Genomic DNA, 27,552 nt, shown 5'->3' with positions numbered 1-27,552 from the left:
GTGTCACCTATCTGCTCCCTCTCTGTGGGATCCAAGCACCTTCGATCTCCACCACCAACACCTGCATCATCAACTTCCTCATTCGTCAATGGGAGTAGTCCTGCTGAATCCAATGTTGTTATTTGAAGCATAATTGACTCCTATCCGTGATTTCTCAGAAGGATCCTTGATGACTATGCATGTTGCTGCTGCTGTTGCTGTGAGTGGATCTTCATACCAGAAGGGCACCAGGAGGAACACTACTTGTAGTGTATCCTACAAAAAACAATTAACTATCAAACAATTGTTTGCAAGGGCAAACAAGTATGACAGCAATCACCCAGTTGCATAGTGGATTACTGAAGCAATAATAGCTATGCTGGTATTAGATGTGCGTCCAGTATCTGCCATTACTGCAGTGGGTTTTCAACAGTTAATTGAGGTCCTGTGTCCTTGCTACCAGATCCCTTCTAGATTCCACTTCACTAGAACAGCAATTCCAAGTCTGTACAAGGACATTAAAAAAAACCTTATTAATGTCCTCAGAAATGCCGTTGTACCCACTGTCCACTTGACCACTGATATGTGGACAAATGGGACAGGGCATACTTAAAGGATTACATGACTGTGAGAGCCCACTGGGTAGGTGTATTGCCTACAACAGCAAGAGCAACATCTACCAAAAGACAGCTGATACAGAGGCAGGCTACTCTTTTGATAACTGGTTTCACTAAGAAGTATACCGCTGAGAACCTCTTAGGAAAACTCAGGGAAATCATTGCCTTATGGTTTGCCCCACTTGGACTCTACTCAGGATTTGTGATTTCGGACAATGCCACCATTATTGTGAGAGCATTACATGTGGACAAATTCCAACATGTCCCTTGGTTTGCTCACACAATTAATTTGGTGGTGCAACCTTTTTTTTAAATGACAGGGGTATGCAGGAGATGCTCTCGGTGGCCCGCAAAATATCCGAAAATTTTAGACATTCGGCAACCACTTGTCGAAGATTGCATGACCATCAGGTACTGTTAAATTTGTCCTACCATCAGCTGAAGCAAAGGTAGAAACTCGGTGGAATTGTACCCTCTATATGCTTCAGCGGATGGAGGAACAGCAAAAGATCATCCAGGGCTATACAATGGCCTATGACATAGGCCATGGAGGGGGAATGCACCTTACTCAAGCGCAGTGGAGAATAATTTCCGTGTTGTGCAAGGTTCTCAAATCCTTTGTACTTGCCACACATGAAGTTAGTTCAGACACTGCCAGCTTGAGTCAGGTCATTCCCCTCATCAGACTTTTGCAAAAACAGCTGAAGGAAACTGAAGGAGGAGCTGAAACAGAGTAATCGTGCAAGGTATGGCAGACTGGGGGATCAAGCCCTTGATTCACTTCACCAGGATCCAAGAGTCGTCAATCTATTGAAATCTGCAAAATATATTTTGGCGACCATTCTGGATCCTAGGTTTAAGTCCTACCTTGTGAGTTTTTTCCAACAGACCGAAATCTAAAACTATGCAAAGAGCTGTTGGTAAAAAAATTGCAGCCGCACGTGAAACACCATCATCTCCTCCTTCAGTTTCTGCAGCTGCCAGGAAAAAACAAAAGTTTCCTGCAGATCGTTCACCCAAAAATGACATCTGGTCGGGCCTGAGAGACCTGCCTACTAGTGACATGTCTACCATGACTATTAGGGGAATTCAATATGGAGCGAAAACTCCGTTTTTTGCGTTAATATCGCACCGATGACGTCATTATCGCAGGTTTTAGTTTTACACTGTATTCAATTTCAAAGACTTTTCGCAGGTTCGAAAAATCTTTCAAAAAAAGCGGGGATAACTTTTCACCACTGAATAGGTGGCGAAAAAAAGTGCAGAATTGGGGTTTAGGGGTGCAGGCTTAAAAAAATAGCCTGCACCCCTGGGAATGACATTTAAAAAATAACTGTCAAAAAAGTAAAAAAAAAAAATAGGGACACCCCAAAAAATTATTTAAAAAATTGGGGTGAAAAAAAAAAAATTGGGAAAAAATTGTTTAACAATAGGGAAATAGGTTCAGGGCTATTCTGCAAGTATGCGGCAGGTGTTTTGTTGAATAGATTTATAGCGGCAGGTGCACAAATGCACAATTTTTAAAAACTTACTTTAGGGACATCAAAATATGCTAGTACCCATTTTCATGTACCCCAAATTTGATGGGACCACTTAAAAAAATGAAAAAAATAACCTAGGTGTCTTCTGCAACACTTCTTCAATGTCGGGAAAAAAACACCTGCTGCGGCTATTTAAATCCCCGTCTTTCATTTACAGGCTAAAACGGGGGTACCCATAGTGATCCCCCATCTTTTTACAACTTTAGGGGGGTCCTACAATTTTTTAAAGGAAAATTTCGTCACTTTACACTAATCCCACTTCGCAGGCTCCCGTTTTCGTTAGTTTTATATTGAATACGGGGATATTCTCCCGCGAGTAATTGGGGCTTGAAAGTCCCGCGGCACGGGGTTAAGCTATTCAATAAAATAGCTTTCTCCCTGCGCCGTTAACAGTGCTGTCGCACACGGGAACACACTGTTTCCGCGAGCAACGCGGAAACAGTGTGTAATACCCTCTTGCGTGAGGCCGTGCAGGGCGGCCTCACGCTGATTTTACCCCGCACCTACAAGAGAGTAAACCCCCCGGCTAATTGAATATGCCCCTATGTGTCTATACTTTGTCCATTCAAAGAATGGTGGAGGACTATTTCAGGGATAACATCCTAATATGCATGTCAGACAGTCCCTTTCAGTACTGGCAGGAAAAATAGGCAATTTGGAGTCCCATACACAAACTGACTTTGCATTACTTAAGTTGCCCACCCTCCAGTGTGTACTCCGAAAGAGTTTTTAATGCAGCTGGCAACCTTGGCAGTGATCGGCGTTAGGAGATTACTTCCTCAAAATGTGGAAAAGATAATGTTCTTTAAAATGCATTACAAATTCCAAAAGGAAGACCTCTACCAACAATTACATAAAAAAATTACAGAGGCGCCTATGGTGGATTCCAGCGGGGATGAATTAATATTGTGTGAAGAGGAGGATGTACACACTGATGGGGATGACGAGGACGACGACAACTTGTAATGTAAAGCCAGTTTGTGTATGGGATCATTTTCATGTCCAATGCACATTGGCAGCTTGTTTTATGGGGGTCCAAACAAATCAATCATTTCAGCCACAATTGGCAGTGCTTGTCGCTGAAATGATTGTTTTGATTTGATTTGTTTGTTAATTAATTTACTATCAATTTTACAGCCGGAGGCTGCACCATTGATTTGTTTTTTAATTAATTTACTATCAATTTTACAGCCGGAGGCTGCACCATTGATTTGTTTTTTAATTAATTTACTATCAATTTTACTGCCAGGGGCTGCACCAACTATCAACTATCAATTCTTCAATCCTCAATGGTATCCCAACCATCAACTTTGCACAGTCCTCAACTCTATTAGTAATTATATCAATCAGTTTTGAGCCAGCAAGCTGGATGCAACCTTTTGGCCCTTTAACTAGATGAAAAAAATCTATATTGTGAGCTGTGAGGTAGTCAGAATTGACTGGAAACGAGTGGAAATAAATGTTATTGAGGTTATTAATACTGCAGGAACAAAAAAAGGCTCATTTTATGTGATTTTAGCATGTTTTTTTTATTTTTTTAAGAAAAAAAGCCATATCCAAAACCAAAACCCGAAAACAAAACATGGAGGTGAGGTTTTGGCAAAACCAATCCAGATCCAAAACCAAAACACGGGGGTTGGCGCACATCCCTAGTTTTTACATGTTGTTATGTTTCCAAGTGGATCATGGTTAATTGTCTGGAGGGTCCCAATCATATGACCACAATATCCTGTCCCACCAGTGATACAAAAAATCCCAATCTAAATCTCATGGGTTACATTGGAAGTTAACTTAATTAACTTAATTGGGTCCCTTTTTTGAGCTGCTGCAAGCTACTGTACAATAGACAGTCTGGAGTCTCATCAGCAGGGTTCCCTGCAGGTGTGAGGGACATCCTACTATTTGATATCTTAAAACAGCAACCAATCACTGAGAGGTTTCCTATGTAAGGCCATCCTAGAGCTGATCTTGGGAGTATGGGAAATCTAACTATTGTTAATATGAGAAACACAGCCCCAGAACAGGTGTTCTATAATGTGGACAGTGGTTATCATTTTGAAGCAGTCAAGATATTTAGGACTACTGCTGTGGGATGCTTCTTGCTACTGCTGCTGCAGATCATTGCACCCTGTGAGTCTTGTAAATTGGTGGGCCTGTTGGAGCAAGACAAACATATACTTCACTCCTATTATTTTAGTAGAGACCAAGTTGGCAGGGCTCAATGACACTGGAGGAATACTGTAGTGACTGCAGTCTTTTGAGTTAGAGGAGTAAGAGAGAGTAAGGGATAAATTTACTAAGATGGGAGTTCTATTAAGAAGTGATGTTGCATAGCAACCAATCAGATTCCAGGTATTATCTTATAGAAGGTGCTAGATAAATGATAAGTAGAATCTGATTGGTTGCTATGGGAAACATCACTTCTTAAATAGAACTCCCATCATAGTAAATTTACCCCTAAGAGTGTATTGGATAAACTCATCTGGCATTTAAGTGGGACATAGAGCATAAACTCAATAGAGGTTGAGTCTCCCATATCCCAATATTCCGAAATACAGAATATTTTTAGCATAACTGAGAAAGTAAAACCTTTGCTTTCTGATGGTGCAATGTACACAAACTTTGTTTAAAGCACAAAATTATTAAAATACAGTATAAAATAACCTTCAGGCTGTGTGTATAAGGTGTATGTGAAACATAAATAAATTTCATATATGTACACAAACTTTTTTTGATGCACAAAATTATTAAAAATATTGTAAAAAATGACCTGCAGGCTATGTGTATAAGAGTGTATATAGAACATAAATGCATTCTGTGTCTAGATTTGGGTCCCATTGCCAAGATATTTCTTTATGGTATGCAAATATTCTAAAATACGGAATATTCTGATATCCAAAATACCCCAGGTCCCAAGCATTTTGGATATGGGAGACTCAACCTGTACTGTATCTTCATATCCCTCTCCAGCCAGGTTTCACCCATGTCATTCGCAAATGGCTCACTACAGCTGTTATTTTTTCTCCCCCCCGAATCCCCCATCTACACCATGTCCCTATTTTCTTCAACTCTCCCCGTCATTCATAAGCTACATAATTTTCTCTCTTCTACCACCAGTTCCCACCTCTCTCCTACAGTACCTTCATAGTATCCTTCAAATGCTCCTCCCCCTCTCTCCCCTTCTCTGTCTCCCTTCATCCAATCTAGTAATCTCCACCACATCTTCCCTTATCAATCATTTCTCTTCCACCATGGTCCTGCTACACCACCACTAAGCCCTGTACCCTCTTTTCTCTCCTAGTCACATCTCCTCTTCTCCACCACACCACACTGAACTTCCACCTTGTCCAACACCTGCTCTCACCCTTCCTCATTCAGAAGCCTGCCCCATCCCAACACTCTCCTAATCCCCCTGCTCTAAATCAATCCCACCTCCACGCTACAGCAACCCTAACAATCTCATTCTCATCTCTCCTCTTATCTCTGTCCCTGTCTCCTGGGCCTTCTGGAATGCCAGATCTGTCTATAATAAATGGACCCCCATCCATGACTGCTTCATCTCCAACTCCCTGAATCTCCTAGCCATCACCTAATCCTGGATTTCACCCTATGACACCACTTCCCCTGCAGCTATCTCCTCTGGGGGCCTTGCATTCTCTCACACATCCTGGGTCAGGTGTCTCCATGGTGGTGGTGGTGTTGTGGTCCTTCTATCCTCTGGTCATTCCTACCAACTCTTACCTTGTAAACCCTCCCTTTCATTCTTTCCATCTGAGGTTCATGCTATTCACCTCTTCCAACCTATTCACCTTCAATTAGCTGTCACTTATCATCCCCATGGCCCTAGCTACAAATTCCTTGATATCTTTGCTTCCTGGCTCCTAATCTTCAAACAGGCTCTCAAGACCCACTTCCTCCTTCTTGCTTTCCTGCTCTCATCCTAACACACTGCTTCATGCTCCTTCCTCTAGCCCAGGCATGTCAAACATACGGCCCAAATAAACATTTTATGCGGACTGACAGTGTGGGCCCAAATACATATATTATGTGGCCCAGTCAGTGTGGCCGCCCTTCATTTACCCCTCAGCTCTAATCGGCAATGTGTTACTGTATTTTAAATAAACATGGCCTGTGGGGGAGGTGCTGCGCATGCCCACCTGCAGCAGCTCCTCCCATAAGCCTTTGCAGTGCTGTCAGTCACCCCTGATGCTCCCGCCTCCAGCCCATTCGTGGCTTGCCTCCAGCCTTCCCGGCATGTGCACACACAGCAGCAGCCTGCAGCCCTGCACAGTACAGTACAAACAGACAGACAGACCAGAAGTCAAGAACAGGAACCAGCACCAGCCCACCAATTCTGACTGTGTCACAGTGTGACAATCAGTAAGTAAATTTATATTTGAATAAATTTGTCTGCATGACTAGTGTAAAGGGAGGGGGGGTTGGGGGCTGAAGACACTGCTGGGTAATATGGGGAATGATGCGGCTTAGAGATGGGCATGGGAATGGTGAGGCTGAAACACTGGGGGGGAACACTCTTTATCAGTGCATATATATATATAATTTTGTGGGGAGGGGGTCTGGGGCATATTATTACTGGGGGAGTGGGACTGGGGTTTGTGGAACATATTACAAGGGGAGAGGTCTGAAGAATACTATTATATTATTATGTCATGTGGAGATGGGGTCTGAAGCATATTATTATATTATGCCATGTGATTGTTATATGTACTTACTTTGCAACCTAACTTTGACTGCAATTTTTATAATGTTATACTGTATTGATTGTTGTGTGTAACTTACACTGCAAACTTATCTGGTTATATCATATTGCGCCCTAGATCTCTGACAGTCGGATGTTATTCCTTATATTTGACATCTCTTTGCTTAAACTTTATTGTTGTTTTTATTAATAATAAACCTTTCAAAATTGCATTAATTTTTTTTTCCTGTGGCCTACACACTCTTAGACCTTGAATATTCGGCCCGGTTGGTATTTTGAGTTTGATATGCCTGCTCTACCCCATCTGTGTCACCCCTTTAGAATATAAGCTTTCATGAGCAAGTTCCTCTTCCCTAATGTGCTTCTTCTTTCTCATACTTATACTATAATTTACTCTTAATTCCCGACAATGGTACCTAGCACTTGGTTCAGGGGTATTTCAAGAGAGGAGGGGGCCCATGTGCAGACTCTGTCTGGGGCGCCCTCCTCTCTCTCCAGTGGCTGGCTGTGCACTGAGCACAGCACCGCACCGGTAGACTCTGGGCACTAGAGTGTGCCCAGAGTCTACAGCACATGCGCAGGTCACTGGGAAAATGACACCCTGGCCATTTTCCCAGTATTTTCCCTACTGCGCATGCGTAAAACACTGGGAAGATGCCAGTGGTGGCCATTTTCCAGGCGATTTTGACAGTGCTGATACCGCTGCGGATGTGGGACTCCAGCAGCAGAGTGGTTTTAAAAATATGGGTGCAGGGTCTGCAGTGTGGATCCCACCAGGACCCAGGGGCCTGTGTGCCCTGCACACCCTGCACCTATTATAGAAACGTCTCTGACTTAGTTGCTGACTCCCAGCTGCTTGTTTAAGTATGTTATACAGTAATGTTTATAAACTATACCATTGTCATGCATTGCTTTATACTGTTAATAACTTTTTCTTGTGTGTGCATTTGTTCATGTACTTTGTAAGGTGCTGTGGAACCCATTGTGGCACCATATAAATAAAGCATATTAATAATAATAATAATAATAATAATAATAATAATAATAATAATAATAATAATAATCATAATATCTCCCCAGAGTCCCAAGAAAAAAACATAAACTAACTTCTGCTACACATGGAAGAGTGACCCACAGCATATATCCTATTTTACAGTGCACATAGGAGCATATTTATTCATTATTTGATTTTAGACCCAACAATTATAATTACTTATTGCCACTTTTTGCAGCAATGAGAAATTAAATATTGTCCAGATTTACCAAAAAACACTTCCAGGTACAAGGGCATGTGAGCCCATCCCTGTGATGTGTACAGATAAAGTGATCACTAATGCAATCAATTTGCTTCAGTTTTGGTACCCCAGTGAGCTATTGTGCATGCAGAGTCTACTGACCATTTGTTTGTGAGCGGAAAGTGCCAGTGAGATACCAGATCCATCTCCCGATAACTTTTGTGTAATGTAACCAATAGACTACAATAGCTAATACCATCTGAAGATGGTGTTAGTTGCTGGGGCCTAACTCTGGAATGCTTTGGAGTTTGGAGGGACCATGGCAGATATCGGAGATATCTACTGTAGTACAGTACTTTCAAGTGACATTGTTTTGCCGAGATCCCATGAAAATGGCTTTTTTGGAGGAATGTCCAGCAAAACAATCTTCGTAATTATGCCTCTTAGTGCCACAGAAACTTAAAGTCACAATAACATAGATATTATTGTACAGTACAGTAATATTTTTAAAAATATACATACATGAAGAAAATTCAGTAGATTACTACGTTAACCAATGCAAAGTTTGAGCACTTAAATAGTGTGATCGGATGGTAGAAGAAGCATTATTCAGGTAAAATAAGGCAATGGAAACTTAACCATTTGCAAAACCTTTGTAGCAATGCTGTATGTTTCTGAATTTAAAGAGTTAATACAAATTAAACGAATACAGGTGTGTTGTGTTAAACATGACTTTGACACTTGCTACATAGGTATTTACCATTAACTTATCACATACATCACACTAACTGCATCAAATCACAAACATATTCCCCATACCTTAGTGTCAGTGACATTTGTCTCTACTCGTGCTACTCCTTGGGATTCTCTGAACAACTGGACCTTTGTTACCTGGCTGAACTCAAATAGGACTGTTGTGAGATTGGTCTTCAAATCAATCACATGGCTGATTCCATGGCGGGGACCAACAAGAAGTGTGGTTGCTGGAGTTTTCTCATCCTAAAGTAAACATAATATAAATCTTGACTTTCTGTTTGTAGAGCAACTTAACATACAGTAATACAACAGAAAGGTAGAACAAAGGAAGATCTTGTGAAAAAGAGTTTCTAAATAATGTTTTCGAAAATAATGTGTTCAATATATAGAACAATAAGATTGATATTATTAAGTAAAATTCAGTCATCCAGCATTATTTCCTTGTCTGAGGGGATAAAGTGTAATGGAGTAGGCATGAGAAGGAAGAAATATTACTGTCCAAATTTAGTGGGATCCATTCATATGCTCTTTTTTCTAGGGATTAGTCCAAAATTATAATTAACAGAATAATTTTTACTTGGCATTGGGGTTATTACTGTGATTTGGGGGACTGAGAGCAGCATATGAAATATTAGGGCCTGATTCAGACCTGCTCGCTAAGCTGTGAATGCTTGCTATGGGTGATTGTCGCACATCTGCACATGCGTGTGCATCGCAGTGCACGTGGGCAAGGCAGTCACTGCAATTGGGAATTGTGCACTCGTAGCACAAAGACTGAGCGCTACTATGAGTGACAGATAGTGCCGTTTGTGAGTGGTAACAGGGGAAGGACCTGGTAAATGGGGGAGTGGATGTGCGAATGCAGGTGTGTCTGAGCATCAAAATGCTGTTCTTTGGGCGCGCATAATTAGCATGGAGGCGTCATTGTACACGTCATCTGGTTGTATTTCAGCCTGCAGTGATCGCATTGTTTACGGCGGGGTAGGGTCTACCTTAAGGGCTGCGAGCACCTCCGATGCCTCTCGATGTTACTGATTAATCATACACTTTCTGGAGATGATGAGTGCTAAGAAAGAAAAGTGGGCGTCCTTACACCAGCGTGTGCTGACTCTGCCATCGCTCTCTAAGAAATAGAGGGTGTCCTTTAGCAAGGTTCTAAATTGCGGCATTTGCATACCTGGCCCCTTTTGGCTGTGAGAGAGTGCAGCTTAGTGCCCAGGTCTGAATCGCCCCCTTAATATGTTAAAAAGTTAAGTTCTGTAACATGTTTCTCATGAGGCGTTTTCTCATGAGGCTATATAACAATTAGTTGGAGCTACATGATGTGTTTGACATTAGTACAGTAACATAAGCTAAGCATTTGGGTTATATTTAAAAATTTGGATTTAAATAATGTAATTGTTAGAACAAGCATTTCTGTTATTACAATTCCCACTCTAACTTAGGTTATATTTAGAGATGTGCGCAGGACCAATTTTGCTGGTTTTGGTTCTAATTTGTCATCCTGTTTTGGTGTTGGTTTTGCCAAAGTGCTGTGACTAGTTTTGGATTTTTTATAAAAATTGACAAGAAAGCTGAAAATTACATAAATTGAGCCTTTTTTTATCTAGAGTATTAATCATTTCCAGTCAATTTTGACCAACTCACAGCTCACAATATTGTTTTCATCCAGTTTAGGCCAAAAGGTTGCTCCAAGCTAGCTGGCTGATTAAGCTAAGTGACAGCAGTGGACAGCACAAACACATGGCAGTTCAACTTCCAACATGGAATGCCAGGAAACAAATGTTTTCATTAATCAAGAGATATGAGGGAGATGGAGTATGTATGTAGTTGAAGACAGGGGAAGGAAGGGTTAATTCAAAGTAAATTTAATTTAAGTTTTGTATCCCGAAGCAAATTTATGAGAGGGGAGGGGACAGCATGGGTGAACAACATGTCCCATGTTTTGCCAACAAAATCAACTTGGTTGTTTATAATATTTTTTTAAACTTAAAGGGCATACAGGAGATGCTGTCTGTGGCCATAAACATTTTAGGACAGTTTTGGCATTCAGAAACTGCATGTCAAAGATTTTAGCAGTTCTGGCAGTTCAATTTCCAACATGTCACATCACAAAACAATTTTTTTTAAATCAAGAGGCCTAAGGAAGATGGAGTATGTATATAGTTGAAGGCAGGAAAAGGAAGTGTTGATTCATAATAAATGTAATTTAAGTTTTGGATTCCAAAACAAGTTTATGAGGGAGGAGGGGAGGCATTTACAAAAATATTTTAATCATTCACAAATATATTTTAATCATTCTCATCAGTCCTTGGTCCAGTTGAGCATTTTTCCGATTTTTTTTTAAATAACTGGGTATGCAGGAGCTACTGTCTGTAGCCATAAAAATTTCAGGACATTGTTGGCATTCATCAATCAGTATGTAGAAGATTTCAGCGGCTGTGGCAGTTCAATTACCAACATGGCACATCTAGGAAAGAGAATGGCACTGCAGTGGCAGACATGATGGCAGTTTAATAAACTATCTATAACAATATGTTTGTCTTCTACACAAAATGACAGTCAGCAATGCCCCAACCAGTGCATAATGCAAAGATAAGAGGTGAAAGATGGAATTGTCATTGGGACCTCCTACCGACAGGAGTAATGCCGGTGTCGCACCTGCCCATTTAGATTCTTAAATGGATGGAAGAACTATTAATGCGGCAGCACACAAAATGGAAGATCTGAACAGGAAAGGGGCAACAATGGTTAGAGGTCTATTCGTGAGCCGATGTTTCATAGTGGAGTGAAAATGTCTTAGATATTAGTATACGGTATTTGTGTGGTATATTGATTTTATATTGTATGTCTGCAAAGTGGGAAATAATGGATCTTGGGTAATCTCGTCAAAACTCTTATCCCCCTGTCTTGACAATACTCAAACGAAGCGGGGCGACAGGCTGGTCGAAAGTCAGGATTATCAAATAAAGGGACTATGCGGCTCAGATGTGGAGCTATGCATAATCATCGATTAGCAAGATCCCATTTTTCTAAAGAAAGTGATATAACTGGGTGAGCAGACACAACTTTTGGTCTAGACAATCGGGGAAGCCATAATAGAGAAAAAGGTGAGTCTACTCATAGAATATTTGCTTTAATCATAATCCATATTCTCTCAGTTTTTGGTTGAATCCATTAAACACACTGTGCAAGCCTAGCTGTGAGGTAGTAAAGTTTAAAGTTTGGGAGACCTAAGCCACCTCTAGTGGTATGTTTTTATAAAATATCATGTCGTATCCTTGGTCACTTTTAGACCATATAAATTGGGAAGTGATATGAAGTAGATTTTTGAAAACATATGAAGGAACTCGTACCAGCAAGTTTTGAAATAAATACATCAAACGTGGCATTAGATTAATTCTATCGGCATTAATCCAACCAATCCACAAAATATAGCAGCAACTCCAGTTGTCAACATCTATCTTAAATTGTGCTATAAGTGTGGTATAGTTAGCCTGGAACAATTGATAATTTTTAGCTAAATTAACTCCTAAATATTTAATCTGCCATCTGAGATATCCTGGAATATAAAAGTCCAAAACTTCACCTTATTACCCAAGTGGCTGCCATATTCTTCAATCTCTTTAAATAGGTGGGGAAGTGAAGAGATCGGATCGGATATACAGTATGTCAAGAGAAGATCATCTGTGTATAATGCAATTTTATGTTCTGCATCGTTCAGTTTATCAATTTTGATTTTGGGATTGGCCCAAATTCTATCTGCTAAAGGCTCGATAACAAATTAAAAATCAAAGGAGATAAGGGGCATCCTTGTCTTGTGCCATTTGATATGTTAAAGGTAGACGAGGCAACCCCATTAGCCAAAACAGATGCTTGGAGCAGCATAAAGTGTTGAAATGCCTTTATAGAATCTCCCTCCAAAGCCCATCGATCTGAGGACTGCAAAAATAAACAGCCAGGATATTTGGTCAAATGCTTTTTCAGCATCTAATCCTAAAACCATAGCTGGGAGCTTCTGACCGTGTATGGAGTGGATCAAATCAATGGACCGTCAGGTGTTGTCAGATGCCTGGCGGCCAGATATAAACTCAACCTGGTGTGGGTGAACCAAATAGTGCAAAAGGGGGCCTATTCTATTTGCCAGAATTTTAGCATAGATGTTAATGTCAACATTTAAAAAAGAAATGGGTCTATAGTTAGACCATAACTCCGGATCCTGCCCTGGTTTAGGGATAACTACGATACTAGCCAAAGAAATTGCTGTGCCAAGAATGGCCCCATCGAGAAATTTATTAAAAAAAACTTTAAGGAAAGGAGTTAAAGAAGTAGCAAATTTTTTATAATATTGAGGTGCAAGACCGTTAGGGTTAAGGCCTTTTATAGCTATGAAAATCTCTTCCTCAGTGATATCTATCTCCTCTTCCAAAGAAAAAATTTTCATTGTGCTTGTTTCTTAAGAAAAGCCACCTTACTAATAAGCTTGCTGTCAGGATGCGGCCTGGGATAGGCCGCTACTCACCTCTGGGCCAGCGTCCTTGGGCTTAGGTGTTCAGTCACTGGGAGTGGAGGTGAGTGGTGACCGAACATTCTCCCTGGGGTCTGCTAGGGTTTCCGTGAGTGCGTCCTGGTTTCTGGGGTGTCAGGCATGGGCACAGCCATGTTGGTCCATATCACCTGACTAGTCTCTCCCAATGGTAGTCCTGTGGTCACTCACATGCTATTTCTCAGTCTAAGACTTTAGCGCTCTCTGAGAATTCCAATGTTTTATGTTATTATTCCTGTGTGTCTTGCAGTGTGCTGCTCAGCCTCTATTGCAGCTTCTCTGTGGTACTGAGGTGTCAGATTTCCTGCTAATTACTAGTCAGCTCTCAGCTGGACCTCTACCAAATCCCAGTACATGCCTATGTCCACATTTCTTTGTGTCTCTCTGTGCAAATCAGCACCTGAATCTGTAGCAATTCCCAATACATTTTCCTGTGTTCTCAAGCAAGCCTGCGACTAGGATCTCTAACATTCTTAGTTCATCTCCAGTATTCAAATATTCCATTCATCTCCAGTGTTCAAGTATTCCGTTCATCTCCTGTGTTCAAGTATTTAGTTAATCTCCAGTTTTCAAGTATTTAACTAATCTCCAGTGTTCAAGTATTTAGCTCATCTCCAGTGTTCCAGTATTCAGTTCCTTTCCAATCTTCAAGTATTTAGTTCTTCTCCAGTGTTCAAGTATTTACTTCATCTCCAGTGCTCAAGTATTCAGTTAATTTCATGTATTCTGTTCATCTCTTGTATACTAGTTACAGTGTCATCCTTGTTTCCTCATCTCTCCCAGGTATCTACCGTGTTTCCCCGATAATAGACCTACCCCGAAAATAAGCCCTACCCTTGCTTTTGTAACCCAGTGCAAAATAAGCCCTACCCCGAAAATAAGACCTACCAAAATCCCATTTTGAGCTGGGAATGCTTCAGAGGCCAGCGTTCCCAGTCATGCAGTGCGCGGGTGACGTCATGACATCACCCGCGCGCTGAGGATCCTGTGTGGCCGCGCCTGCTGGATCATGTTAGATCCAGTCAGCACGCAAGTGAGAGGGACATCCCGGACGGCAGCGAGTCAGGTAAGTACCGTACTGTACTGGTGGGTGGGGGATCAATTACAGGGGGGCTTGCACTGCAATAAGGAAGGCTGCATAAGGGACACTGCTACAGGGGGGGCCTGCATAAGTGGCACTGCTACCGTACAAGGGAGGCTGCATAAGGGACACTGCTACGGGGGGGATCTGCATAAGGGGCACTGCTACCGTACAAGGGAGGCTGCATAACGGACACTGCTACAGGGGTGGGCCTGCATAAGGGGCACTTCTACAAGGGGGCCTGCATAAGGGGCACTGCTGTCAATGTTAATTAAAATAAGACCTACCCCGAATATAAGCCCTATGGTGTTTTTTTGACCAAAAAAAACAAATAAGACAGTGTCTTATTGTCGGGGAAACACGGTAGTCAGATGGCCATGACATGCTCACTTGGTGCAGCAAAACCCACATCCTAATTGGAGGGGTCACTGCTGAAGACCACTGAGTGTGTTAGACTCCGTGCCTCTGGCTAGGTCTCTCCAACACCTGGGGTTGGCCTTTATTGGGGAAACTAGGACTGTCACTTCCCTAGCCATACAAACCCCCCGGCTCATCGTCCTCCACAGAGGAACTCTTGCACCAGATTGTGACAGTTTGAACAGCCAAATATGCAAGCCGCTGGGTTCCATGCTAAAGCAAGTTTTCAAGATCTACTCCTTCATGTCACTGCACAAGAGACAGGTCTGCGACTCTTGAGACAGCAGCTGCAAGAACTATCTAGTCAATTGATGGTTATTCATTCTGCTCTTGCTGCTTTGCCTCCAGACACACCACAAGTTCCACCAGTGAATTCTCCTGCATTCTGTTCTCCAGAGTTTCGTTCTCAAGCTCCAATTACAGTACTTTACATTAAATTTTCTATGTATACTAGTGAACCTCTCAAGTGTCCTCTGGTCTCTCAATTATCAGATACTAGTGACCTTTAATCCTTTCAAGAGTTTCTACTGGCTTTTAGAACAACTACTAAGGGATCTATTTACTAAGCAGTGTTAGGAGACAGAGTGATAAGTGATAAGGTGCCAGCCAATCTGCTCCTAACTGCCATCTCACAGGCTGTGTTTGAAAAATAACAGTTGGGAGCTGATTGGCTGCCACCTTATCACTTTTGACTCTGTCTCCTAACACTGCTTAGTAAATAGACCCCAAAGTCTCCGTCCCAAATTTTTCAAGTTATTCCCAAGCTTTCTAGTGCTACTCCTGACTTGACTAACATCTCTTCCAAGCAAACTAAAGTAAGGCATCAAAGTTTCCTGCACCCTAAACTTACTGAGGTTGAATGTCAGCGGTGCTGGGAACTACATCTGTGTTTATATTGCGGTTATGACGATCACTTTCTTAAAGACTGTACTTTGCACCCACTGAGAAGCGATGGCAAGTGTGTGACTCCCAATGTCTGCACTTTTAGTTCTCCCCATCAGCCATTAGTGATTTCTGTTTCTTTAGTTACAGATAAGAAGGTGATGTAAACTAAGCAAAAGAAAGTTCAAGTTTTCAATTGGGGCCCTGTTAAAGATGCTTCAACCCTCGTCTAAGAAATTTTGGAAGGATATTTCAACCTCCTAAAGTCAGGGACACTACTCATTCCGTTTCTACTGGTCACAGCCCGGATATTGTCTCTGCCTCAAAGACTCAAAGAACTATACCCCAGGAGGAGTCTTCAAGTATTATACTTCAGGAGAAGTCTTCACATGTTTTACCCCAACAGAGGGTTTCCAGTGTTCTGTCTGAGAAGGTAGCTTCAAGTGACTTGTCCATTCCAGTCTGTTTGACTACTACATTGCAGAAAGGAAAAGGTTCCAAGGAATTTTCATGCTCTCATTCAGATCTTTCACCTTCTTCTATAGATAAGACCAGTTCTTCAAGTTCTTAGCTCTAAGCAAAGTCTTCTGGGAACAGATAATTGCTTGAAGGGCTTAACCTTTGTAATCGTGGGATTCTTGGAGTCCATTGAGAATGATGAATCCAAGTTGTTAATTGAGAGTTATGGAGGCAAAGTTTATGGGAAGATTTGCAGTAAAATCAATTATCTTATTATGGGCCATTACCGTGACAGTAGATCCAAGTGAGTGAAAGCAAAGAGTTTTGGTGTCAAAATTATTAATGAGGATGGCTTGTTTGAATTGATTGACATTTTGTTCAGCAGGGAATTATTTTTTGAGCAAAACCTCTTAGGAAGCAATATTCCAGCACCTTCTAGAGTTCTCAAAGTTTCAAGTTCTTGAAGATATCTGACAGGCTCAGTCAAGATTTAGGAAGATTTTTCTGGTGTTTCAAGTTTTTTGGAAGCTTTTCTTGTATTTCTGGAAGGAAATTTTTTGGGGGCACATTTTTGGTGTTCGGAGTCCACCCTGAAAGGGGGGGGTTACTGTCAGAATCCGTGTCGAACCAACAGTTTTGTTTGACCAAAAATCAGATTAATAATAAAACAGTATAATAAAATATATAAACCAAATAAAGGTAAACCATGTTAAGGACCACAGTAAACTAAAATTAGTTAACAAGTAACCCTTATGATGTGAAGGTGAGGTAAAGTATAGTATATAATAGTTATTATTATGTCAGCTTATTAAAAACACAGGAACCTCCATATGTAATAGGAAAGATGGATCCCAAATAAAGACCAAAACTCAAACAACCAATAGAGCTAGTTAATAGCCTAAACAAAAAAAGGGGATACTAGTATGACCAAAATTTGTAATAAAAAATATGAAAGTGAAACACGGATCCAAAGAAGGCCAGAGAAGAGGGTCCATAGGAGTAGGCCATCAACAACAAGGCATATTTCATACAACAGAGACAATAAGCCTTATCCAAGGTAGTGAAAAAAAATTTCAAAGGAGGGTGAATAACGAAGGGCAGCAATGTGATTCACATTTGGCAATGCAGTGTGTAATAATAATTGGTAGCCATGAAAAAAGCTATGGGAGACAGAAATAATACAAACATACTGTATGCTGCACTGATTAGATTGTAAAATAGATACTTTGGTGCCCTCCAGTGGCAGATGAGTGGCAGTGCAGCTGCTGTTTACAGAAGCTTGAAATAAAAGTCTAGAGCACAGGAGAGATGTACAAATTTACAAAGTACTGCAGAGGTTATGCCAGTAGGCAATTAAGGAAAGGGTTAATAATGAAGCACCAGGTTAAGGGAATGAAAGTGATTCAGTATTATTCCAGTGAGACTCCTGATCTCTAGGCACTAGGGAGGCTGAGGAAATATCAGTAGCAGCAAGGGAATGATGTCCGGGCAGCTCTGCATGCGGGAGCTGTAGTAGCGAATCATCTAGTGTCTGCTCCATGTGTGCAGTGTCGGTCATCCGGCATGTATCCTATAAGCGGGTAGGGGTATGAAAGCACTGCTGTAATGCTCCGGCAGGTGTCTGCAGTGAGAACAGGAAGGCATTGTGTGGAGGGCAGCAGAGGTCACCATGCAGCAGTCTGCACCACCAGCTCTCATCTTGGCTGGGGCTGGAGACCAGGTCCCACAGAGCAGTGGAGGAGGAGGGTAGGTAAAATATAGGAGAGGAGTGGGGAGCAATCTTCCATTGATATGACATGGAGGTGCCGCCGCCGATCTCTGTCCCAACTCAAGGTCCTGACTTCAGTGTTGTGATCAGGCTGCAACCCGCAAGAGAGCAGGAGAAGACCCCGGCTCCGCGAACCCAAACACTGGGCTAATAAAAGGTTATGGAAGCTGGTGTGGCTGGATAAGAGTCCCAGGCAGCACTTTGGGTGACAAAAACAGGGGTTATACTAGACGTCGTCTGGGAGCTCTTGTTAAGCACGTCTAGCTCCAATGTCTGCCAAGCCACGCCCCCCATACCTTAGTTTTTCCAAGAGGTTGTCAACGGTATGCATCTTAATGAAGCCAGTTAAACAGAGTAGCCTGCCTTTGAATGAGCTGGCAGTGTTTGTTAGCTACTGCTGCTGCTAAAGATGAATTACCCACCCAGTGGGCTGTCACAGTCATGTAATGTTTAGTTTGTCCACTACCGCTTGTCCACATATCTGTGGTTAGGTGGACAGTGGGTACATTGGAATTTTGTAGGCCAATAATTAGGTTTTTTTTCACGTCCTGGTACAGCAGAGGAATGGATTTTTAAAAAAATAGAACCGAGATGGAATAGGACCTCAATCAACTGTTTGAAACCCACTGCATTAATAGTGGATATTGGATGCAGATCTAATACTAGTATTACTAGCACTGTATTCAATTACATTCAAAAGGCCTACAGTATATATGTATGGGCCGGTAATCACGTGTATCTCTGTAGTGAAAATAAAAAACATTTACACCACACACCCATGGGAACGCCTACCGTCTGGGGCCGGCCCCACTGACATCACAAGTGATGTCAGTGGGAGTGCTTTTGGCTCTGATAGAGCCAAAAGCACTTCTTTGCTTGCAGCAGACGAGACCCTACTACAAGGGTCGCGTCGCAAGCACGATGGTCGCGATGGTCGCGACCATCTTTTTGGCCGCTCGCTATAGCTGTGGGTGGTCACCCACAGTTATGCGAGCAGCTAGGAGGCCGCTCTAAAAAATAGAAGGAGGTCCCTGATTCAAAGCGAGCGCTCTGAAAGAGCGTCCGGCTCTGAATCAGGCCCAGAGATCCATAATATTTATATTTTCGCCTTTTATAACCTTGCACATATCGTAGCAAATAACGCTCCCCTATGAACCGTGAACACACATGGTGAAATGATTGTGTTGCTGAATATGATCATTGAAGGGCAAATATATATGCCTATGATAATAATATTTTTTTTATATATATCTTTATATTAATGATAGGGGTGTAATCATTTGCAGATCATTTGCTACCACTTGACTCTGGTTGCAAGGTTCACATTAATCATTTACTACTATTTGAGATCCTGATTGGTCTAAACCCTTATTTATCGGTTTAACCTTTATTTATTATTCTAATGTATCTTATGTATTTTTTGTGTATTATATGTATTTATTGTGTGTATTGTTAAGTTACACATAGGAGAGAACTTATTTTAAGGTTCCTAATTAAACGTTGCTCTAATAATACCCATCTTATCATCCCTATTTCTATATCATATTTTTTCTCAAGAGTGCCCCAACAAAGGCATATTTGTCTTTTTCTCCCTTTTTTGCTCTGTGCAAAAATTTTTTTAATTTAAATAAGTCTCAAATGATAAAAGTCTCCAGCTGCGGCATCCCGCGCTGAGACTTACCTTTTCCTGCAGGAGGGTGGCTGGCTTTTATGGTAGCCAGTGACCCAGTGGTGAGATTATCCAGAGGTTTCTGAACTCTTACTGCCACGTGACGGGTCTGTCTGTCCGTAGCATCGTGCACGGTGCCGCTTCAGGTGGTGATGTCCTGCAGGATAAATCCCCACTCCTCGTGTGCCCTCCTCTTGCTAGCAGTGTGACCAACGCGTTAAAATACAACACAAGGATCCTGCACATCAGACCACAGGAAATATATATATGGACAAAGAATATATGTCCCACACTCAGGGCGTGATTCAGACCCAGTCGGAAGGCTGCATTTGCACGTAGCCTGATGATGTTTGCAATGTGCGCATGCGTACAAGACACAGTGCGCGTGCGCGAACTATTCCTTGTGATCGGGAAGTGTTCACACCCTGTACATAGACACCTCACTAGAATGAGTGACAGGACGAGACGTTTGTGGGTGGTGACAGGGGGTGGTTAATGGAGACAGGGGTGTGGTGGTGCGAACGCAGGCGTGTCTGTGCATGTGAATGCCATTTCAGGGGCATGCATGATTAAGATGCAGCGTATTACACACTGCAGCACTCGCAGTGTTTGCGGTAGGGTATGGTCAACCACAAGTGCTGCGTATGGGTCCGATGTTACAAAATATATCCTGTCATACAGGTCATGGTAATCTATGGTAATGTAACTGTTAATGACCTGTAAATGTGTCATAGAATGTCCGTCATAAAGAGTTGTGTATTGAATAATCTTAGGAATATGGTAGTGTGTATATGTGTCTGATTTTTAAGTCACTTGTGTTAAATTAATTCACCACATTGTAGTTGAACTCATTGTTGAGACCACTTGGTGTCATGTTTGTCAGGGGCATGCATGATTAAGATGCAGCGTATTACACACTGCAGCACTCGCAGTGTTTGCGGTAGGGTATGGTCAACCACAAGTGCTGCGTATGGGTCCGATGTTACAAAATATATCCTGTCATACAGGTCATGGTAATCTATGGTAATGTAACTGTTAATGACCTGTAAATGTGTCATAGAATGTCCGTCATAAAGAGTTGTGTATTGAATAATCTTAGGAATATGGTAGTGTGTATATGTGTCTGATTTTTAAGTCACTTGTGTTAAATTAATTCACCACATTGTAGTTGAACTCATTGTTGAGACCACTTGGTGTCATGTTTGTCAGTAAGAAAATCCATTTAATCTAAATCTTATCCAATAGTAATGTGTGGTTGCCTCCTCTCCAAGTGGGTGGTGGTTGTTCCAAGGCCATAAAAAAAGTCCTGTTGGATCTGAATTATGTTTTTCTTTGAATTGATTAGAGACTCTGTCGTTGGTGTATCTTATTTTGATGTTCCGTGTGTGTTTGTAAACTCTCTTTTTGAGTGATCTGATGGTCCTGCCCACATATTCTAAATCACATTTGCACCTAGGCAATTATTCTACTGCTTTCGTGTCACATGTCATTTATTGTTCTATTTTGTGTGTGTCGCTGGTTGTGGTTGATTGGAAGGCTGTGCTTTTCTTGTATGTATGGCTCAGACCTACATATTGACAAGATCCACAAAGTACCACTCCCAAAAATGTTTTTGATTGGAGCATTGTGACTCCATTGCTATACTATATATTAGAATAAATCACGTTATAAGTTCTTAAAAAACATTGTGGTGTGATCATTATTTATTTTCACTACAGAGGTACACATGATCACTGTGCCTTACATATATAGGTCTTTTACATATAATTGAATATATTCAAACATAGGTGTAGCACTTGGCACAAATCTATAACTATGCATCCAATTAGTGAGACTGGACACCTCACATACTAAGCTACTCCCACACATGTTAACTTCCAATAGAGCGCTACAACAGACATCACTAACTCTAGTATAACCTGTCCATTCTGTAAAAACAGCAATAAACAAACATACACCAGATGTTGTGATTCATTTTGGCATTGCTTTTTTCCATAATAACAATTGAACTCAATCAGTAACACCACTTAGACACTATACATGGGGATACACGACATTAGGAACACCAGAGTAGATAGGGCAATCAAGGAGTTTGAACAGTTGGAATAGACATTACCACCAATACCACCAGGGAATCTGTATGACACCTATACTATTTTGGAGAAGCTACTACACAAAGAAACACAGATATGGTGGGATAAAAACACCATCAATTGTTACCTCACACACAACTAGGGCCATATTCAATTAGTGGCAAAAAGTCGACTGCCGGACTTATCGCACACGTCCCCGCGTATACCCCTATTAAATTGCAAATGTGCGAAAACGTGACCCGGCAAAACCTAAATCGTCGAAAAGTCCAGTCATTTTTGGGGAAATCATCCTGACACCCCTCTAAAGTTGCTCTGACATGGGGGTTCACTATGGATTCCCCTGATTAGCCCTGCTAAAGGTATTTGGGGTTTTTAAATGGTCTCAATAGGCACTATTTATCATTTTTGAGCAAGTGTTGAAGAATAGCATTTTGCTACTTTTGGGGGGAAAAATAAGTAGTCCCATCAAATTTAGGGTACATGAAAATGGGGGCAAGCATATATAAAAATGGCTAAAAAAAGAGGGTTTTAAAAATATCTAAAAAAAATTAGGTAGGGTTCCCCGCCAAAAGTATAACCAGCTTCGGACTGGTCAGCCAGTCCTGGTTCCTAAAATTACGGGGGATAAAACATATAGGGTTCCATTGCAATTTAGGAACCAGCACCTGGCTGCAGGGCCAGTCCTGGTTTTAAATATAGGGGGGGGAAATTGCGTAAGGGTCCCCCTATATTTAAAATTAACAGAGGACCGGTCAGCCCAAGCCAAGGATTTTAGACATGGGGGGACCCCCAAAAAAGGGGTCCCCCCTTTCCAAAAATCCCTAGCTTTGGCTGAAGCCTGGGGCTCTTCCCCGCTCCCCTGGGCTGTGTGTATGGGGGTAATAATGTGTAACATATTTGAAACTATTGTATTTTACAGTGGCACTACATATACTTAACATTAGCAGTGTATGTGTGTGACCACATACACTGCTAACCGGCTCCTGACTGATCAGTGTGAACTGTCAGGAGCCAGCAGCCAATCAGCGGCCGCTAACTGTAAAGTGGCCACTGATTGGCTCCGGCTCAGGAGCCAGTTAGCGGTGTATGTGGTCACACACGTACACCGCTAATGTTAAGTATATGGATGGGGTGCCGGTTTGTTTTTTTGCCAAGACCCTGGATTCTACAGAAACAAGTTCAAGGATGAAGGTAAGTATAAGATCTTTTTTTCAGGTACTCCAAACAGGATCTATGGGGACAATTGGACATGAACATCTGGCAGTAGGTAACTATGTCTGAGTGAGGTAGCTATGTTATAAAGCTCTACTATATACAGTGTGTGTGTTCTGTCTTCTTTTAACTATTTATTTTATAGTGGAGGTACGGGTGCCGGCTGCCTGCTGGAACTGTACCTGTAGTTCCGCTGTAAAATACAATAGTTTTCAAATATTTAACACATTATTACCCCCGTAACCACAGCCCAGGGGCGCGGGGAAGAGCACCGGGCTTCAGCTCAAGCCTGGGGTGTCGGTAGAGGGGACACCTTTTTTGGGGGGTCCCTACCTCCACTGAGATCCCCAGCTTGGGCTGAACGGCTTATGGTGCGAATGCATTGGCCATAGAGACCCAGAGATATGTTCTCCTGGCTGTGGCATTACACCCTGGTCGTTTTGGGTCTGGTGCTGGTTTAAAATATAGGGGGACCCCTGCGCAATTTTTTCCCCCCTATATTTAAAACCAGGACTAGCCCAGCAGCCAGGTGCTGGTTCCTAAATTACGGTGGAACCATATATGTTTTTTTCCCTGTAATTTTAGGAACCAAGATTTGCAGAACAGTCTGGAGCTGGTTATGCTTTTGGGGGGGAGCCTACGTCATATTTTTTTTTAATTTAACCCTTTTTTTACTATTTACAGGCAGAAACATACATGGATCACACTGATCTGTGTATGTTTCTGACAAACTCGCAGCTCACAGGCAGGTGAATTGATTTAACAATCTTTTACAGAAGTGTTGTCCATTCTCATGAGATTTTATAAATTCTCATCTTGGTAAATTCACAAATCCTATCTACACTAGTAAAAAGTTACTTGAGTTTAGCCCATGGTAAATTGAAGAGAGTTTGCTAACTCTCCAGTATTTTCCCATAGCAAGAGATTTCTCTCCCGAGTTTTACATTAGTAAATTTGCAAGTGAAAATAAATGCCCAAACTCTCCAGAGATTGCTATCTCGACCAAACTCAAATCTTAGTAAATTTACCCCTTAGACTCTCCTCAGGGAATTGTGACATTTCTGTTTCTAAACACAGTTCTACTGCCTCAGTGTTTTTTATTTCTTCTACACTCTGAGGGGTAAATTTATTAAGAATTGAGTCTGGTCGAGTCTATTTTTTGTTATAACTTGATTAGCTTTGCCGAAACTCAGGTGATTTGAGGCACCTGAAACTCTCAAATTTACCAAGAAGTGAATTTAGCTGAGAGTGAGTTGGGCAATGGAGAAGCAGAACCAGACATCTCCCCGGAGTAGCACATTTTGCAGGAGATTACTCATCCGAGATTGCACTGTCTTCTCACTGCAAAACTCTCCCAAACAAGCATCCTGCATATATGACCTGGAAAATGTGAGTTGTGTGGGGTCCTGAGGACCGAGTTTGAGAACCACTGCCCTATAATGACAATGTGTAAAAAGTTTTTTTTGAGATTTTTGCAATTTAATAAAATAAAATACACAAAGAAATCACATGTACATAAGTATTCACGACCTTTGCCATTAAGCTCAAAATTGAGCTCAGATGCATCCTGTTTCCACTGATCATCCTTGAGATGTTCCTACAACTTAATTGGAGTCCACCTGTGGTAAATTCAGTTGATTGGACATGATTTTGAAAGGCACTCTTGACAGTGCATGTCAGAGCACAAAACAAGCATGAAGTCCAAGGAATTGTCTGTAGTCCTCCGAGACAAGATTGTCTCGAGGCACACATCTGGGGAAGGGTACAGAAAAATATCTGCTGCTTTGAAGGTCCCAATGAGCACAGTGGCCTCCATCATCCATAAATGGAAGAAGTTCGGAACCACCAGGACTCTTCCTAGAGTTGGCCGGCCATCTAAACTGAGCAATCGGGGGAAAAGTGCCCTGGTCAGAGAGGTGACCAAGAACCCGATGGTCACTCTGTCAGAGCTACAGCATTCCTCTGTGGACAGATGATAACCTTACATAAGGACAACCATCTCTGCAGCAATCCACCAATCAGGCCTGTATATTAGAGTGGCCAGACGGAAGCCACTCCTTAGTAAAAAGCACATGGCAGCCCACCTGGAGTTTGCCAAAATGCACCTGAAGGACTCTCTGGTCTAATGAGACAAAGATTGAACTCTTTGGCTTGAATGCCAGGCGTTATGTTTGGAGCAAACCAGGCACCGCTTATCACCAGGCCAATACCAACCCTACAGTGAAGCATGGCGGTTGCATCATCATACAGTGGGGATGTTTTTCAGTGGCTGGAACTGGGAGGCTAGTCAGGATAGAGGGAAAGATGAATGCAGCAATGTACAGAGACTTGCTGGATGAAAACCTGCTCCAGAGGCCGCTTGACCTCAGACTGGAGTGATGGTTCATCTTTCAGCAGGACAATGACCCTAAGCCAAGATATCAAAGGAGTGGCTTCAGGACAACTCTGTGAATGTCCTTGAGTGGTCCAGCCAGAGCCCAGAGTTGAAGCCAAGTGAACATCTCTGGAGAGATCTGAAAATGGCTGTGCACCGACTCTTCCCATCCAACCTGATGGAGCTTGAGAGGTGCTGCATAGAGGAATGGGTGAAACTGCCCAAAGATAGGTGTACCAAGCTTGTGGCGTCATATTCAAAAAGACTTGAGGCTGTAATTGCTGTCAAAGGTGTATCAACAAACAGAGCCGGATTTAAACCTCATGGGGCCCTAGGCAGGATACTAGTTTGGGGCCCCACTCCCTCAAACTACCCTCATCACAGCCCATCATATCCTCTCCATCACAGCTCCTCTCAATCCCCCTCATTACATTCACCTACATCACAGCTCCTCATATCCCCTCTTCATAGCGGACCTTCATACTAGCTCACTCATTCCCCAATCATGGAGCCCCTCACAGCCCAGCACCTCTCATCATAGCCCCTCACAGCACCCCTCACCACAGCCCCAGTCATCACAGCGCCCCTCACTAAACTTATTAAAGCCCCCTCATCACAGCCCCTCCATCACATCTCAGTCCCCCTCATCACAGCCTCCTCCATCACAGCCCCTCCTCATAGCCTCCTCCATCATAGCCCCCTCCATCACAGCCCCACCCCATAGCCCCTTCCATCACAGCCCCTCCCCATCACAGCCACTCCCCATAGCCACCTCCATCACAGCCCCTCCTCACAGCCCCCTCCATCACAGCCCCACCCCATAGCCCCTTCCATCACAGCCCCTCCCCATCACAGACACTACCTATATCCACCTCCATCACAGCCTCTCCTCATAGCCCCCTCCATCAAAGCCTCTCCTCATAGCCCCATCCATCACAGCCCTTCCTCATAGCCCCCTCCATCACAGCCTCTCCTCATAGCCCCCTCCATCACAGTCCCTCCTCATAGCCCCCTCCATCACAGCCCCTCCTCATAGCCCCCTCCATCACAACCTCTCCTCATAGCCCCCTTCATTACAGCTCCTCTCACTCCCGCTCATCACAGCACCCTTCATCACAGCTCCTCCTCATTGCCCCCTCCATCACAGCTCCTCTCACTCCCCCTCCATCACAGCTCCTCATATCCCCTCTTCACAGCACCTCCATCACAGCCCCTCCCCATAGCCCCCTCCATCACAGCCTCTACTCATAGCCCCCTCCATCACAGCCCCTCCCCATAGCCCCCTCCATCATAGCCCCTTCCCATTGCCCCCTCCATCACAGCCACTCCTTATGGCTCCCTCCATCACAGCCTCTCCTCATAGCCCCTTCCATCACAGCCCCTCCTCATAGCCCCCTCCATCACAGCCTTTCCTCATAGCCCCCTCCATCACAGCCCCTCCTCATAGCCCCATCCATCACATCCCCTCCTCATAACACCCTCCATCACAGCCCCTCCCCATAGCCCCCACCATCACATCCCCTCCTCATAACACCCTCCATCACAGCCCCTCCTCATAGCCCCCTCCATTACATCCCCTCCTCATAGCCCCCTCCATCACAGCCTCTCCTCATAGCCCCCTCCATCACAGCCCCTCCTCATACCCCCCTACATCACAGCCCCTCCTCTTACCTCCCTCCATCACAGCCTCTCCTCATAGCCCCCTCCATCAAAGCCCCCCACTTAGACTTACCTGGTCCTGGTGGCTCCAACAGCAGCAGCAGAAGACTGGCGGCGGGGGACAGGTCTTGCAGCGACGTTGGCAGAACCCTCCTGAGCACTGCTGCGCGCCTGCGCAGGCAGCTGTATCACAGTGGTACAGTCTGCCCAGAGGCTGTCAGGGAGTGGAGGCGGGACCGTGTGACGTCATGACATCACGTGGTACTCGCGCAGTGCTCCTCTGGGAGCGCTGTGATCATGTAATTTCTTCGGGAACAGGGGCCTGTCCACAGGTCCCTTGGGTCCCGCCGGGCCCTAGGCGAGCGCCTAGGATGCCTAGCGGGAAATCCGGCCCTGTCAACAAAGTATTGAGCAAAGGTTGTGAATACTTCTGTACGTGTGATTTTTACATTTTTTTATATATTTTTATTACATTTGCTAAAATCGCAAAAAATTTTTTTACATGTTGTCATTATGGGGTATTGTGTGTACAATTTTGAAGACA

At 43.0% G+C, this 27,552-nt stretch overlaps 1 protein-coding gene across 2 annotated transcripts in view; it reads right to left on the bottom strand.

The window, feature by feature from the left end:
- The window catches only part of FRMPD3 (FERM and PDZ domain containing 3), a 746,708-nt gene that overhangs the window by 201,571 nt on the left and 517,585 nt on the right, over positions 1-27,552 (bottom strand). For both annotated transcript variants that reach the window (XM_088444300.1, XM_088444301.1), the window contains exon 12: positions 8,912-9,091. In XM_088444300.1, the coding sequence (XP_088300426.1) occupies positions 8,912-9,091 (180 nt within the window). The remainder of the gene's footprint in view (positions 1-8,911; positions 9,092-27,552) is intronic.

Source organism: Taudactylus pleione, unplaced genomic scaffold (genome assembly GCF_031769625.1).
Source record: "Taudactylus pleione unplaced genomic scaffold, aTauple2 ptg000352l, whole genome shotgun sequence".
NCBI lineage: Eukaryota > Metazoa > Chordata > Amphibia > Anura > Myobatrachidae > Taudactylus > Taudactylus pleione.
Note: the sequence above shows the minus strand (reverse complement) of the source record. Positions and strands in the feature narration are given on the sequence as shown.